Raw genomic sequence first — 14,192 nt, forward strand, 5'->3', positions numbered from 1 at the left:
AAAAAGTAGAATTGTGGCAAAGAGTCAAACTTTAGCGTAAAGAGCGAGGGATTGCGGAGGGGACAACTCATTTCATATACGGAGTAATTTCTGTTCGTTTTAAGTTTTAATGTCGCTCCTTACTTTCAGCTAAAAAAATTGGTTTTTTTTTATTTAATTTCTGAACGTTTTTGAATTAATGCATGTTTGGTTTTGGCTCTCCGCACATAAATTATTAAAATGAAATTTGTATATTAATTTTAGGGGGTGTTTCCCTATTTTCCTAATCAGCATTAAAATGCGATTCTTCTGATGTAGCTATTGATATCAAAATTCAATTTTTTAGAGTTTTGGTTACTATTGAGCCGGGTCGCTCCTTACTACAGTTCGTTACCACGAACCGTTTGATACAACATGCATATTCTTCCTCTGAATTGCATTCGTGACTGCTCTCAGCTCTGCATTGGTTAGTAAAGTTTATGAAACACCATGGTTTTATTCTCGATTTGTCCCGGTTCAAAACTCAATATGAACTGACATTTTCAAAAAACCTAGAAAGTTTCAGTTGTAAAAAAAGAAAACATATATCTCTTGCGATTTAATTTCGAGTATGGATTCCGAAGAGAAGAAAAGACTCAAGAGAAGAAAAACCGTTTATTATATGTTGGCACAACGAAGCAAGAAATTTTACTACATTTTTTTTTTAGTAGAATAATTTTTATCATCAAACAATGATATATCATATTAATAGCACAGAAAAAGCATAGCTTGTGATTCTGTGCTATTAGACAACAAACATTCACGAGAAAAAAAAAATTAGAAAGAAAAAAAAAAGAATAAGGGGATGAAACCATGTACCAAAACAATCCACATAATCAATTATTCTACAGAAAACATAACATATTGAAATCTCGAAGTAACAAAATAAATAGAAAATAAAATATAAATAAATTCTTTTAATATGTTTCAAAAGTATATTCACCAAGCAATTCCTTTGCACCTGTACTAAGCTTATTCCAAAGCTTAGACGCTCTATAAGTAATAGAAAAAGAAGACCTATTAGAAACTAAACGAAAAATCTCAATATCACTTCTTGCCCGTGTATCGTGTTGGTGAACTTCTGGCCTCGCACAGAATATTCCTTAAATAATAGATACACTGTAAAAACGTTTAATCCTATTAGTGCCCTATCAAATTATTTGCTTCCCAAAGAAACAACCCAGTAACTTTATTTGGGGTTGTTTCTTGGCTGGGATGTCCTGGGGCAGTATTGGCATTTAACCCCCTTTCCCCCTGAAACGTTGCTCTGGTCCTTCCTCCTTTTTGAACGTTTCTAGCTTGATTACCCGAATTGCACTGTCCAGCTTCATGATTTTCTCATGAGTTGGAAAAGGACCAGCATATATCTCTTCTAAGTGACTTTGTATATAAATGACTGATATTGTACTTGTTCACATCCTTATCCCAATTCCTCAACTTGATTGCTCATTCACCCAAAATTAATAAATTAGATCTTAAGTTTTAATGCAAAGATGTTGTGGTAAAATTACCACGGACTGATCTACCTAGTCTTTTTTTTTTTCTTGCTTTTAGCAATAATATTTATTTTTTTAAATCAGCGAAAAAAATCAATCGTTAGCACAACAAAAGCATCGCTTGCGCGGGTTTGCTACTAACAAAAAAAAAAGAAAAAAAATGTATTCTATAAGAAGTAGGAGGGTGAAACCGTGTACCAAAACAAATATATAAATACTTCCTACACTATAACTTCCTCTCACTGAAAATAATGGTTCGGTTTCTTATTTCAGGCCTCCATCTTCAGCACAAGCCCAGGATCCCTCCAGTCAACAAATGATTCCCGATCCTTCTCAACAGCAAGGTTAATTAGAAATTTATGAACCGGCACTAAATTAAGTGTATAGAACAAGTGTTTAATATTCCGCATATGCTTTTTAAGCTGAAAAGACTACCACAATTAAGCATTTCTTTTGAAAATATCTTCTGTCTTTGAAAATCCATGGGCTCAATGATGAATTTGATATAAATAAGTGTCTTTTTGAAAAACCATGTTCAAAATACCCTAATTAAAAAGCAAGGAATTTTCTTTCTCAATATTCAACATGATATCCAAAAGCAATGATCAGAAAATGAATGTGGATTCTCTAGAGCCTAGCAATGATTGTGCAAGTTCGATATATGGCAGCACATATTTTTCTGTTTGGTGAGTAGGTCATAAGAAAGTCATAGTATTAGTTGAAGTTATATGTCGTATAATTATTTCAGAGGCGCGAGACAAAAGCTCGTTAACGCTGTTTTATTTAAAAAGTTAATAGGTAGATGAATTTGGTTTCATAGAGGAACAAATGTAGATGAAATGTTTGTGATATTACTTTTTTTTAATAAAGAAAGCAGTGGAAGGAGCTTATTGGTATATTACGAGGCTGTAGTATTTCTTTTTGGATGCCTTCAGTGTCGGGCATATTTCATTTTTTTTTCGATTCCTGAGGCATCTGGTCTTTGCCTGAGTATCCTCTAAACGTGTTTCTTAGAAAAAGGATAATTGTTTCTTGTTGCTGCATTCAAAGAACAAGAATGGTTACCGGTTAATTACACTTTTTTAGGATTTAAGTAAATAAGATGAATTTGTTGATGAGATAGGCGTAACAATTGTATCGTAGGTTGTTCCTTTTGTGAATATTAATAATCTGTAGTTTAGTAACAGTAAGAAATGCCAATTCGAAATGTTTGTATGTTAGAATCGTGGAACAAATGACAGATATCGCCAGTTAATTTTCGCAAATTTCTTCTCTTTTTTGGTAAGAAACTGGATTACAATTTTATAGCCATTTAAAAAGTATAAATAAGAAAGTGAATGAAATGTCCTAGCTCCAACAGCATAGTCTTCAGGTATCATTTATATCAGACTCTGGGCTGGGAGATAAAAAACTGATCTTTCAATCTGAAAACCGCAAATTTTGTTTTTGAATGGAATTTTCGATTTGGCTATCAGGCTATTTACCAGATGGTGTTTAACGAAAATAGGTGGAAAGGAAGAACTGATGTCCAAGTTGTGGCCCTAGGGATCAGGACCCGATTAGACCGCAGTAGAGAATGGAAAGGCTCTACTATGTTCTTGTCATTGAGACATACACAAGAATAGGCTATTGAGTCTCAAACATACTTGGTGGGAAGTAAGGTCTAGGATCTTTAATTTTGCCTGTTCTATCAATTTAACCAATGTTGGGGGAGGGGGAGGTGCCTAAACTATTACCGTCAGGACATTTATAGCGAAGGAGTAATTTAACCTTAGTCAATCTCGGTGAGTTATAAGAGCCGATGTCGCAGTTATGCCATCTGAAGATTAGGGCCCGAAACAACCTTTTTTGGAAGCAGTGGATGAGGGCCCCCAAACAATAATCATCAGTACACACGGAGCCCTCCCTAGGGGTAGAGGGCAACCGGAGGAGTTTTCCCCTAGTGCCGTGGCTTGGGGGCACCGAGGCTGGGAAAATGCCCGCTTTGACTTGGCCTTTTTTTGCTTATATTTGAGTCGGGAGGGGGGGGGACTGTAATTGATTGTCCCCTGGCGCCAACAACCCTGGGAACGGCTCTGAGTGCATTCTGTAAAATTGATTACCAGATAAAAAAAAATCTAACACAGCGGGTAGTAAAAGTCCTAGTTATTCCTTTCCGGAGTTTAGGATCGGTTCGACCTCAGTTGGTGAAGGGAGCAAGTTCTCCGTGGTTAGCATGCGGAACATATCTGACAAATAGTCCAGAGCGTTTCAAGTAGTTACCTTTTAAATTTTTGACGTCGTTTACGTCTCCTAAAACGGTTAGCAGAAGTAATAACCGCTTTGGACAGAAAAGCTTTACCGCCTGACTTTCATTAAAAACATATTTTGACAGAAAATGCTCCAGAAAACAGTACGTCCCCTAAGTACTTTTATTACAAAGCTGTCGAATGAAGAAAGCATGCGTCAAGATATCCTTAATTAATTAAAAAGAACTTGTTTTTTTTTCGAGAATATTTCAAACATTGACCTTTTTGGATCAAATGAAGCGACTTTTGTCCAGTACCCAATGTTACTAATAGGCTATTTGTTAACCTAAAGTCCGGAACACAAGTAATTTAAAAAGGCAGCTTTTATTGGGAAATAGTCGTCGTCACGCGAGTATATATGTTCTATGACATTTTGCCTGCTGTAGGAGCTTCAATTCCACCTAAAAAGATCTTTTTCAAGTGGCATATCTTTTTGTTATCAATGAAAGTCTATTTAAATATTGTGGGAAATTAATCAAGACATGCAAAATTTGATTGCAATTGTGGCCGAACGCACGCCCTTTTTAAGAGACAATTCTCCGATCTAAATCAATTTCCAGACAATTTAGGGCCAATGGTCTTCCCTCAGACCTATCCAAACCGTAGACTGGCACAAATTTCGAGTTCCACTTCAAAAAACAATTAAAAGTGCATTTTCCTCTCGGACGGTTATGTTGATGATTTTTTTTTTTTTTTTAATCATCGGAACTCCTAACTAAATTGCTAGTCATTAAAAAAAGGAAACGAGACATGGTTTGAGCGGACGGCGCGAATCCGGCTGTCGCTATTTTACCTTGTAGGTGTCTACAAATCCATGTTTTTTATATTATACTATTATTTCTTTGTCCTATAATATTGTTTTTCGTCCTAACCAAATCGATGGCGCGCTGAATTTGAAATCTTGTCCAAAGGGCGAGGGTTTGATTCCTGGTGTGGCCAGTTATTTATTTTGGGACAGGGGCCAGTGGCGTGACTCGGTAAGCTCAACCAGATTCGACCCAGCTCTAAATGGGTAATTGGAGAAATCCGGGGATGGTAAGCAGGAAGGGTAAGCGAAAGCACAGGATGTCTGACTTTCATTACACTTCCTTACTGAAGGGCCTTGAGACGGAGATCAACACTGCCGGTTTGGACTTTCAGTCTAATGCCGTATCCTTTCACTGTTTTTTTTTTTTTTTTTTCTTTGCAGTTTTCCTTTGGACTATCATTTACTGAACAAACTAATTTCTGTTTGTATATAAGAAAACAAACCAAAAATTGTTCTTAATATTTTTATTAATTCATCCAATAAGATTCACTCGATAAAACTTCATTCAATACAATGCCTATTCGACATACAAAACAGTTATTATAATTACATCATAAATTTGGACAACAAAAAGCAAATACTAGGGCAAGAAAAGAGACTAGAAAGAACAGATCATTGTGCTCAGTTGATGTAAAGCGTTCAAAATTTATTTCCATAGTCAGGTTCTACGGGTGCTCCTAGTGACACAGGGTCATTTTCCGTATCTAAATTTCGATGTCGTTTTTTCAAGATCCAAGAGTCCGAGAACGGTTATTACACTTGGGTGAAGCAAATCAAAAACAATGTCGGTTATTTTTCAGAACAAAAAAAAGAAGTCTATAAAAATTAGGATTCCGATTGTTTAACGAAGAGGGGGGAGCTTGTCACACGTGTCTATTTAGTCTTAAAAACGATTTCCTTTTCAGTTGCGCATGCTCAGCGCCAATGCTATCTGCTATCTTTTTGCGTTTCAACACAGAAATAATTGCCCAGGAGTAAACTGTTTAACGATGTGTTTAATAAACATCGATCAGTGTTTTAGTATTTACGATAAATGTAGTAAAAATGCAATCTGAAAGTCGCAGGGCAGATAATACTGGGCTATCCAAGATCATTGGCAATGAAATTGGTCACATAGGAGACATTTAAGACTTATACAGAAGAAGCGGACTGTGTAACCTACCTTTAAATTTAGCAGATTTTACATCTGTATATTTAATTTTTCGCATGTATAAGTTCAAAGCAGACATTACAACGAGTAAAAAGCCTATTTAACGATTCTTTCCCCTTCCTTTTAAGGGCGCTTTTACTCCCTCCAAGATTGGAGGGTATAAATTGTTGTCCTCATTCTTTTTTTGTAATTCGTGAAGATTCACAACCAAAAAGTAACTTAGATAAGAAAATCCGCTCGATTTAATTTCTTATTACTAATTATACGCTGAATAACTCCAAACACGACTTTCTATCGCCCTCTGAAGACAAGAAAAATTCTATATTTCCTCTGTAACTCGACTTTTTTATTATTTTTTTTGCTCAGGACGATCGTATTAAACTAAATGTTGAATAAAGCTGGAGAAAAGCTTTCGAATTTTATATTATGCAATGTAGTTCCTTTTTTAGCTGACGAGCTGTTACGTCAACAATATGCAGTTTTCCAGAATTTTATATTTACTGCCAAAAAACGACTGAAAATCTACCAGAGGAATTGTAATGACAACCAGTCAATTTAGAAGCATCGAAAATTTTGTGATAATATCCGAAGTTTCTAATAAGATGTGCCTCGCGTCTGTGTCAATAAAATTTACAAAAATTTACAAAAATTTACAAATTCTTTAAAGATAAAACATCAAACGTTTAAATAAAAAAGAACATAGAGGCAAAGACGATGAAACACTAAGATAGCAAAAGCGTGATTGATTTGACAATTTCGTGATCCTCTATGGTGCTGGTTGGCATCTCTCCTAGAACTGCTTCTTCATGCTCGATATTTTTCAAAAGGGACCTTAGTTCGCTGAATTTATAACCCATAGTTTTCCAGCTAGTAGAGTGCAATAATCGATCAATCAGTTTCAGATTAAAAGTTCGGTCCTAGAGCGAAAAAGAACTACATTAATAATAATAAAACCTCAAATATTTGGTGCACACTTAATCCCCAATAAGCCAGATAAAACTGAGGAAAAATTGCAATATAAGACTAAAACCTTTGTTCTACATTTCGTTTTACCCCCTACGGTAAAGAACATGGTGCATGTATGACTAAGGCGTTAAAGCTTTCCAATATTATACGGTACAAAAAAGGGATATGGTTAACTTGTGAAAGCAGCATAGAACGTGATCCATCCTGCTGAAATTGTGTGGCTGCAGAATGGGGAGTACCTTAAAAATAAGAAGCTTAGGACTTTGTAATAGATTTAGAACAGAGATTCAGATTATGAGATTCAGAGATCCAACGTAGGTCCTGTTCAAAAGAGTTATTCAACTTGCTGCTGCTCAGCTTCAAGAAAATTAAGAACACTTTAACGAATTATTTTTAAATTCAGAATCCATCTGTTGAACAAAGGATTCGGGCTACTTCAAAATCTAGCCAACGAGTAGTTTTTGTTGTTGTTGTGCTTTGTGGGAGGAACGTAAGAACATTGTTAAAAGGTATTAAGTAAAGAAAGTTTAATATAAGCGATATTTTAAGCATTAGTCTAAAATAAAACAAATTGAAATTGCTCAAATGCTTGTTTTGTAGTCAGAGATTAAAGACGATTTCTTTCAAAATGACTGAATTTAGGCACATTAAGAAGTGAATACTTCCTGGATAATAGTGAGATTCTGACATCAAAATAACGTACCGTAACCTCTGTAACTCACGCTGTCTTGAGGATGTTGATGAAGTATAACCTTGAATCCTTAAATTACGAAACTGGACTTTTGTGAGATGTGCTATTTTTAACAATACTAGCATCATTCGACAGCACTCATTTCAAACAGGCCAACATGCAGTCTTCTTGTTCTAGTGGATCGCTATTAGTAACTTGCAACTAGCCGTTTATCTTACAAGCTATTTATACCTGTCAAATTGAATGGATCCAAGTTATTATTAGAGATTTTCAGCGATTGATGCAGTTTTGTTTTCCTTAGGCCTAAAACAATCAGGATAATCTATTACAACAGACAGGTAAGTTACAAGTCAGCATGAATTTCTTAAAATAACTCGAACCTTTTCACACATGTTTTCCTTGTTGATATTAGCAACACCACCAAGCTTAGCAAAAGCTAAGCCAAGTTCGGAATCGTCTTTAATGAGATACACTTACATCAGATGCCTCTGGTCGGAATAGCAATCATCTGGCAGAAAGGAATCATTCTTGCAAACAGATTTTTGCAGCGGATTATCGATTCGGAGAGTGATCTAAAGAATATCGTGAAGGTAACATTAAATTTTTTTCAAACATTCTTGGTTTATTTTTAGGTCTTGAGAAAACAAAACTAAGAGAAAATATAGGGGGAAAAAAAGAAGAAATAGCTTTAAACTAGCTAGAATAACTTTAGGAAAGAGTGAGAAAGAACAGAAGGATATATAAATCTTACTTTACTTCCAGGATCAGAATTCGTTACATTTCTTAAAACAATGTCAATCATAACTTGAAGATCGGTTTCATAGAAAAGGGAAGCAGCCTTTTCATCGTTGAATACATCCAAAAGCATCGACTTTAAGGCCTTCTCCTCTTCATTTCCTTCATTCGCTGAATTAAGTGCTTAAAAAGAAAGGCATATTAGATTGGGATAGACTGTTGCTTAAACGCCATAGAAGTTGAAGACTGAATGGCATTTTAGCTGGAAAATAAATAGCATATGGCATCTGTTTTGCCCGCTGTTACGTATATTTGGCTTTAGGCATGTTTCCTCGTTTCGTTTCTTTTAGGTTTGCTTTCCTTCGGTCAAACAAAACAATGAATCAGGTCATCCTTTGTATTGGTTAGCATATAATGAGACTAAAAAAATCATGCAGTTGCACAATCACGGAGAAAGGAGCAGAAATGCGGGACCAGCCCTTCAGTGGTCCAACCCCCAATATTGGCACTCCTATAGGCCTTCTCTGAAGAGAGAATAATAAGAGCCAATTTTCATGCACAGGTAATACAAACTGTGGACACAATTTTGACGTAGTTCGAATTCAGGTCACTTGAAAAATGTTGAGGCTAACAGTCGTCCTTGTCTTTTTTGTAATTTTTTTATATGATTTCCTCAGAAGACTTAATGGATGACAATGGAGTAGTCCCCCGAAGTTCACTGATGTAATGAATACCAAAAAGATTTACTTGGAGGCTTACTCATTTGAAGAATAAATTCATTTCCAAGTATCCCTCAGAGAGTAATCAAGCCATAAATGGTAAGCAATAGAAAGAAAGGATACATATTTTCTCTATCTAAAACAAAGATTCAAATAAGGCTAGTTGCGTGGAAGCTTTACTGTTCAAGACAGAAAGCCTTCAGAGTGATGACACTAAAAGCAGAGAATGCAATGAGTTGTCATTATGATATCTACTCTCCTTCTAGCGCAATATTTTGATAGAGCCTCTGCGGTCAAAATGAATAAGCTACACTTTAAGAAAAATCCCTGATTCCACTTAGAGTTAAAAAATTAAGCGTGCAACTATATAAATAAAGATTGTAATCTTTATGGAAATAATCTATTACAAATAATAATCTTTTCCAATCTTTAATAATAAGGTTACAAATTATTTAATAATATAATGGTTTTTAATTAATTAATTTTAAAATGATAATTAATGATAATGATAATGATTTTAACTTTAGCTAAAATCTTTATGGAAATGAATAAAAGTAATAATTATTTTTGGAAACTACTACCAGCTACAAACTTCCACAACTCGTTTCATCAGCTATTTTTCGTTGACGATCATGCTGTAATTTAGATTTACAAATCCAAACTTTTACTTCCGAGCATACCAGTTAACAGTAAACGGGGTAGGTCTCAAAACTTGCGTAAAAGACCCCTATCCATGAAAATTCGAAGTATAGAAGCCTAAAAATCCAACTTCTCCTATTATAACCCCAATCAGTTCTTCAACTTTTCAATTAATACTTGTCAACACAAAAATACAACAACTAGTGTTACTGACAACTCACTGCAGCACAAAGCCGGCTGAGGCCAATACAGCTACGCACGCTCCTCCGGCATCCCCATCTATTCAAAGACGCCTTCTTTATACCCTCTAAAGAGCTTCCCATTTCTCTTAAATCTTTCCTTTCGACTTCCTCCCACCCTATTCAGGGACAACCCGCTTTTCGTTTGACCGACAAGGACAGCATTTAGCGATCTGTCATCCACAAAGTGCGATCTAGCCATCTCATCCTTTCTCTCACTATAGATCTAGAAAGTGGAACTGAACCAAATTTTCCTACAGCTTACTATTTCAGGTACGATCAGTCAGTCGGGTACCACAAAACAGTCCATAGACAATTTCTCTGGAAAACATCTAGCAAATCCTCTTCTTTTTTCGAAACGCCCATGCTTCTGAACCATACTTGTCATCACTGTGGCTTCCAATATTTTAATATTCGTTCACAAACTTCTATTCTTCCAAACTTTTTTCAACTGTGAAAAAAAACCTGGGCCTTGGCTATTACCATCTTCACTGTACCCACTGTTTTACTAATAATACAACTTAGGTAAGTGAAGCTGTCTACTCGATCAATTTTCCCGTTACCCAGCATCACCTCTTCACCTTAACTTATTCCTAGTCATAGGGATTTAGTCTTCTTGGCATTGATTTTCAAACCTATTTTTATGCCCTGTCCTCGCAAAACTTCTAAAATTTCACTCATTTCGCTAACATTTTCATCTAGGATGCTTAAATCATCAGCATAATTTAAGTCTAGGAGTGTTTTACTTCCCCGTTTGATTCTGTGTTCTCCCATAGCCTTTGTTGTGCTCTTTAGGACAAAGTCCATCAAAATAATCCATATAAATGGGAATAGAACACTACCCTGCTTAACTCCTGACTTATACGAAAATAGCTACTAACCTCACTTCCTATCTTAATCACAGCAATGTTATTTTTGTACAAATTACTAATCACCTTAATGTATTTATCTGTTATACCCTACAAGGATAAGACCTTCGCTAAAGCTCTTCATCAGCAGAATTAAACGCTTGCTCATTATCTACAAAACTGAGAACTAAAGACGTTTGGTGACTCAGGAACTTGTCAATTATCAGTCAAAGAGCCAAAATTTGGGCGAAGCATCCTCTGTCCTTACTAAAACCACACTCCTCTTCTCTTAAAATGTTATCTACAGCATCTTTAAGTCTAAACAAATCATCACACTACGTGATTTACTTCCGACCAAAACAAGACTAATGCTTCCATAATTAACATACTTTTACCACCTTTATTGTGGATGGGTTTTAGAGTTTTCCTATTTTTCAAAAATCATCTTCATAATCTTCTGTAACTTATATTTAAACCCACAAGCACCATATTTAAACAATTCATTTACCGCACTATCAGTACCTGGGGACTTGTCAATTTTTAGTCCTTTTAATACTGTCACTAATTCTTTCTCACAAATGAAGCTTCCTTTACATCCAAAGTGTCAGAAACCTTTTAATTCTTTTCTACATCTTTTCTTTGTAACTATCACGGTTTAGTAAATTTTCAAAATGTTCTGCGTGGTGCCACCATTCCTATCTTTAATTGAGACTAGTCCAGATCAACTATTTTCCCTCAATTCATTAATATGCCAGTACAATATTTTATTACTGTGCCGTCTGACTGCATCTTCCAGATCTCCGGCATTTTATCCATGATCTCCACTTCACACCTTCTTAATTCACATTTTAATATTTTCTCAACATTTTTAAGTTCCTCTTATTTTCATATAATCTATTGCTCAAGTAATTATGGTACAGGCCCTTCTTTTCTCTATTAACCAGAAAGCCTTTTCACTAATATTCCTAGCTGTGTTCCAAACTTTCTTCCCTAAGACACCATCAGCGACTTCACAAACTATTTTCCTAAAATTATTCCATTTATCTCCTAAATTGTCAAATTTTATACTCTCCAGTTTAGCATTCAATTGCTCCTGGAAAGTTTCTCTCAAATTCTCACCCGGAAGTCTACTAACGTCATAACTTCCCGGAAGGTACTTACCCCTCCTACATTCCAGCTTTAAATTGGCCCTAGACAGTACTAGGTGGTATCTTTACATTGGAAATCAATAAAAGCTGTACTAAATGCCCTAGTGTTTTGTATCGATCCTGCCAGTCTTCGATTACAATAACATAAACAATAAGGTTAGCTTTCGTACCATCATTTGAATACCATCTGAACTTATGAGTCATTTTATGACCAAATAGTTATAACTAGATTGTTATAACTACAAAATTGCAGCAGTCTGTAACCATCACTGTTATCTGTTCTGACTCAAAAATTACAGAGGCTATTACTATCTATTCCTATTACTACCAACCCAGGCATTAAAACCGCTTATTGAAAATACCAAATTTCTACCTTGGATCCAGTCTGTTTGTTTCTTTAGCTTTAATTTAAATTTATCTGGTCACTACTATCTCCATCAGTCGGTTCTACATGAGCATATACTTCTGTGACTGATACCCTGCCCTTTTTAGTCACAAAATGAGCGATCAGCATTCTATTATTAATACCTTCCCAACCAAAACAACCCTAAACAGCTTCCTTATTTATCTTTAACCCTAGTTCCTGTCTTTTCACCCCATCCTTCCTGCCTGAGTAAATAAAGTCTATATCACCTAATTTTGTGGTTCCTACCCCAAAGATATGAATTTGTCGCAACATTTTTAGTTGTAATACTCATAGTATTTAAGTCATTGGAATTATTATGGCCTTAGGAAAAGCAATGGTTCCAGAACCAGAGCAGGACGGGAACTAACATATATTTTCAAATCTACATGTAGCACACATGCAGGTTTAGAACTGGGCAGCAAAAATTCCCTGGGACCTCCAGTTGAATGAGACTTTGAGCAATCCTGGAACCATCTTGATCACAGAATGGTTTTCCACAATAGGCCCTGCTCTTCTAGCAATAGGAGTTGAAATTCTGCACAGACAATTTCAAGCCTATAACCTCTGGTTCATTATATAATTCATGCCTAAAAATATTATGCTACTGTAAGAAGGCAATCTATAATAGATAACTAAGCTAGGAAGAAGTTTTTCAGCCCTCAGATTCATTATATATTCATACCTACAAATATTATGCTATTATGGGGAGGCAATCTATAATAGATAGCTTAGCTAGGAAGAAATTTTTCAGCCCAAAAACGCCCACCAAAACCAACAAAACCCAGAAAAATTATCCATTCATCAAAATCAAGAGCAAATGCTGAGTCGTTTACTAGACTATAATTTCCTTAAGGTTACCCAGTAGGACTGAAAATTCCACTCTGATGTCAGTATGAGGCCACGCAAGCAGGATTTCACTGTTGGGGATAGGGATAGAGAAGGGGACTTATGACGGAGCAGATATCCAAAACCATCTCATAACACCGGAAAAATCCCAACCTTTTACACCCAGCCCATCCTTATCAGGGCATTCGTCAGGAACAACAGCAAAATAATTACCAATATTCAAAAACGTTTTGATCAATCTAACCAAATCGAAAATCGAGATTGTCAATGAAAGAATCTTTCAAAAACTAAAGTAAAATAAATAGTTTAAGTCAAGAATCTACCAGCAATAAGTCGTCAAGTCAAAAGGGAGATAATACATTCCATTGGGGCGTCCTGAAACGTACTTCACTTCTTTTTACTTTTATTTTGTTAATAGTAGCAAAGCATAGTATTAAAAAAAAAATATATAAGTTAGTCACTGCTCTTGGTATTGGCAGGTGAATGTCGACATCCACCGCCGAATGTCCGAAATTTATTTTTCATGCTTGAATTAAATTAGCTTTGCGAGTCAGCTTTTTCAGTCTTATGCAAGCTATGATGGTAAAAGTTAAGTTAAATTATGTTAGTTTAGGTTAAGTCAAATTTGGTTATAAACATCAGAAATGGGTTAAAAACCTAACCCACGCAAACCTAATCTAACCTAACATGTCATCATCAAACCTTGCATTAAATAGAAAAAGTTAACTTTCAACAAAATAAGGTATTTCGGACATTCACCAGTGAATATCGACATTCAACAATTTCGGGACATTGACGGTATTATACATATATATATATATATAGACTGTTGGGGTGGCGCTTCGCGCCACCCCAACACCTAGTTGGAGGGGCGCTTCGCACCCCCCCCCCCAAGCCCCCCGCGCGCGTAAGTCGTTACGCGCCATATTAGTTACGCGCCATTGTAGTTGTGTCCCTGTGTCCCACCTGTGAATATAGATAGATTTATATATTGTTTCAAACTACGTAAAAATTGCGAATATACAACATTTTTGGCTTTCCCACTACTGGGAGCTTTCCGTTTCCAATTGCCAGCAATTGATCTGAAAATGTTTGACCAGAGTCATCGTTTTGCAATCGGACACGCATATTTGTAGTTAATTTTAATATTTTTACGTGTGCCCATAAATTAGAATTTCGTTTCATTTCGTCTGCA

At 35.7% G+C, this 14,192-nt stretch overlaps 2 protein-coding genes across 6 annotated transcripts in view; one reads left to right on the plus strand and one right to left on the minus strand.

Moving 5' to 3' along the window:
• LOC136032116 (cyclin-C-like) overlaps positions 1–2,400 on the plus strand; it is a 39,186-nt gene extending 36,786 nt beyond the window's left edge. The window contains exon 6 of the mRNA XM_065712284.1: positions 1,788–2,400. Within this exon, the coding sequence (XP_065568356.1) occupies positions 1,788–1,863 (76 nt within the window). The 3' untranslated portion in view covers positions 1,864–2,400. The remainder of the gene's footprint in view (positions 1–1,787) is intronic.
• A 2,659-nt stretch (positions 2,401–5,059) lies between these two features.
• Positions 5,060–14,192, minus strand: part of LOC136032114 (NCK-interacting protein with SH3 domain-like) — a 59,820-nt gene continuing 50,687 nt past the window's right edge. For all 5 annotated transcript variants that reach the window (XM_065712278.1, XM_065712282.1, XM_065712277.1 and 2 more), the window contains exons 7-8: positions 8,169–8,335; positions 5,060–6,677 (exon numbers count right to left, since the gene is read on the minus strand). In XM_065712278.1, the coding sequence (XP_065568350.1) occupies positions 6,483–6,677; positions 8,169–8,335 (362 nt within the window). In that variant the 3' untranslated portion in view covers positions 5,060–6,482. The remainder of the gene's footprint in view (positions 6,678–8,168; positions 8,336–14,192) is intronic.

The sequence above is a fragment of the Artemia franciscana genome, chromosome 10 (assembly GCF_032884065.1).
Source record: "Artemia franciscana chromosome 10, ASM3288406v1, whole genome shotgun sequence".
NCBI classification, from domain to species: Eukaryota; Metazoa; Arthropoda; class Branchiopoda; order Anostraca; family Artemiidae; genus Artemia; species Artemia franciscana.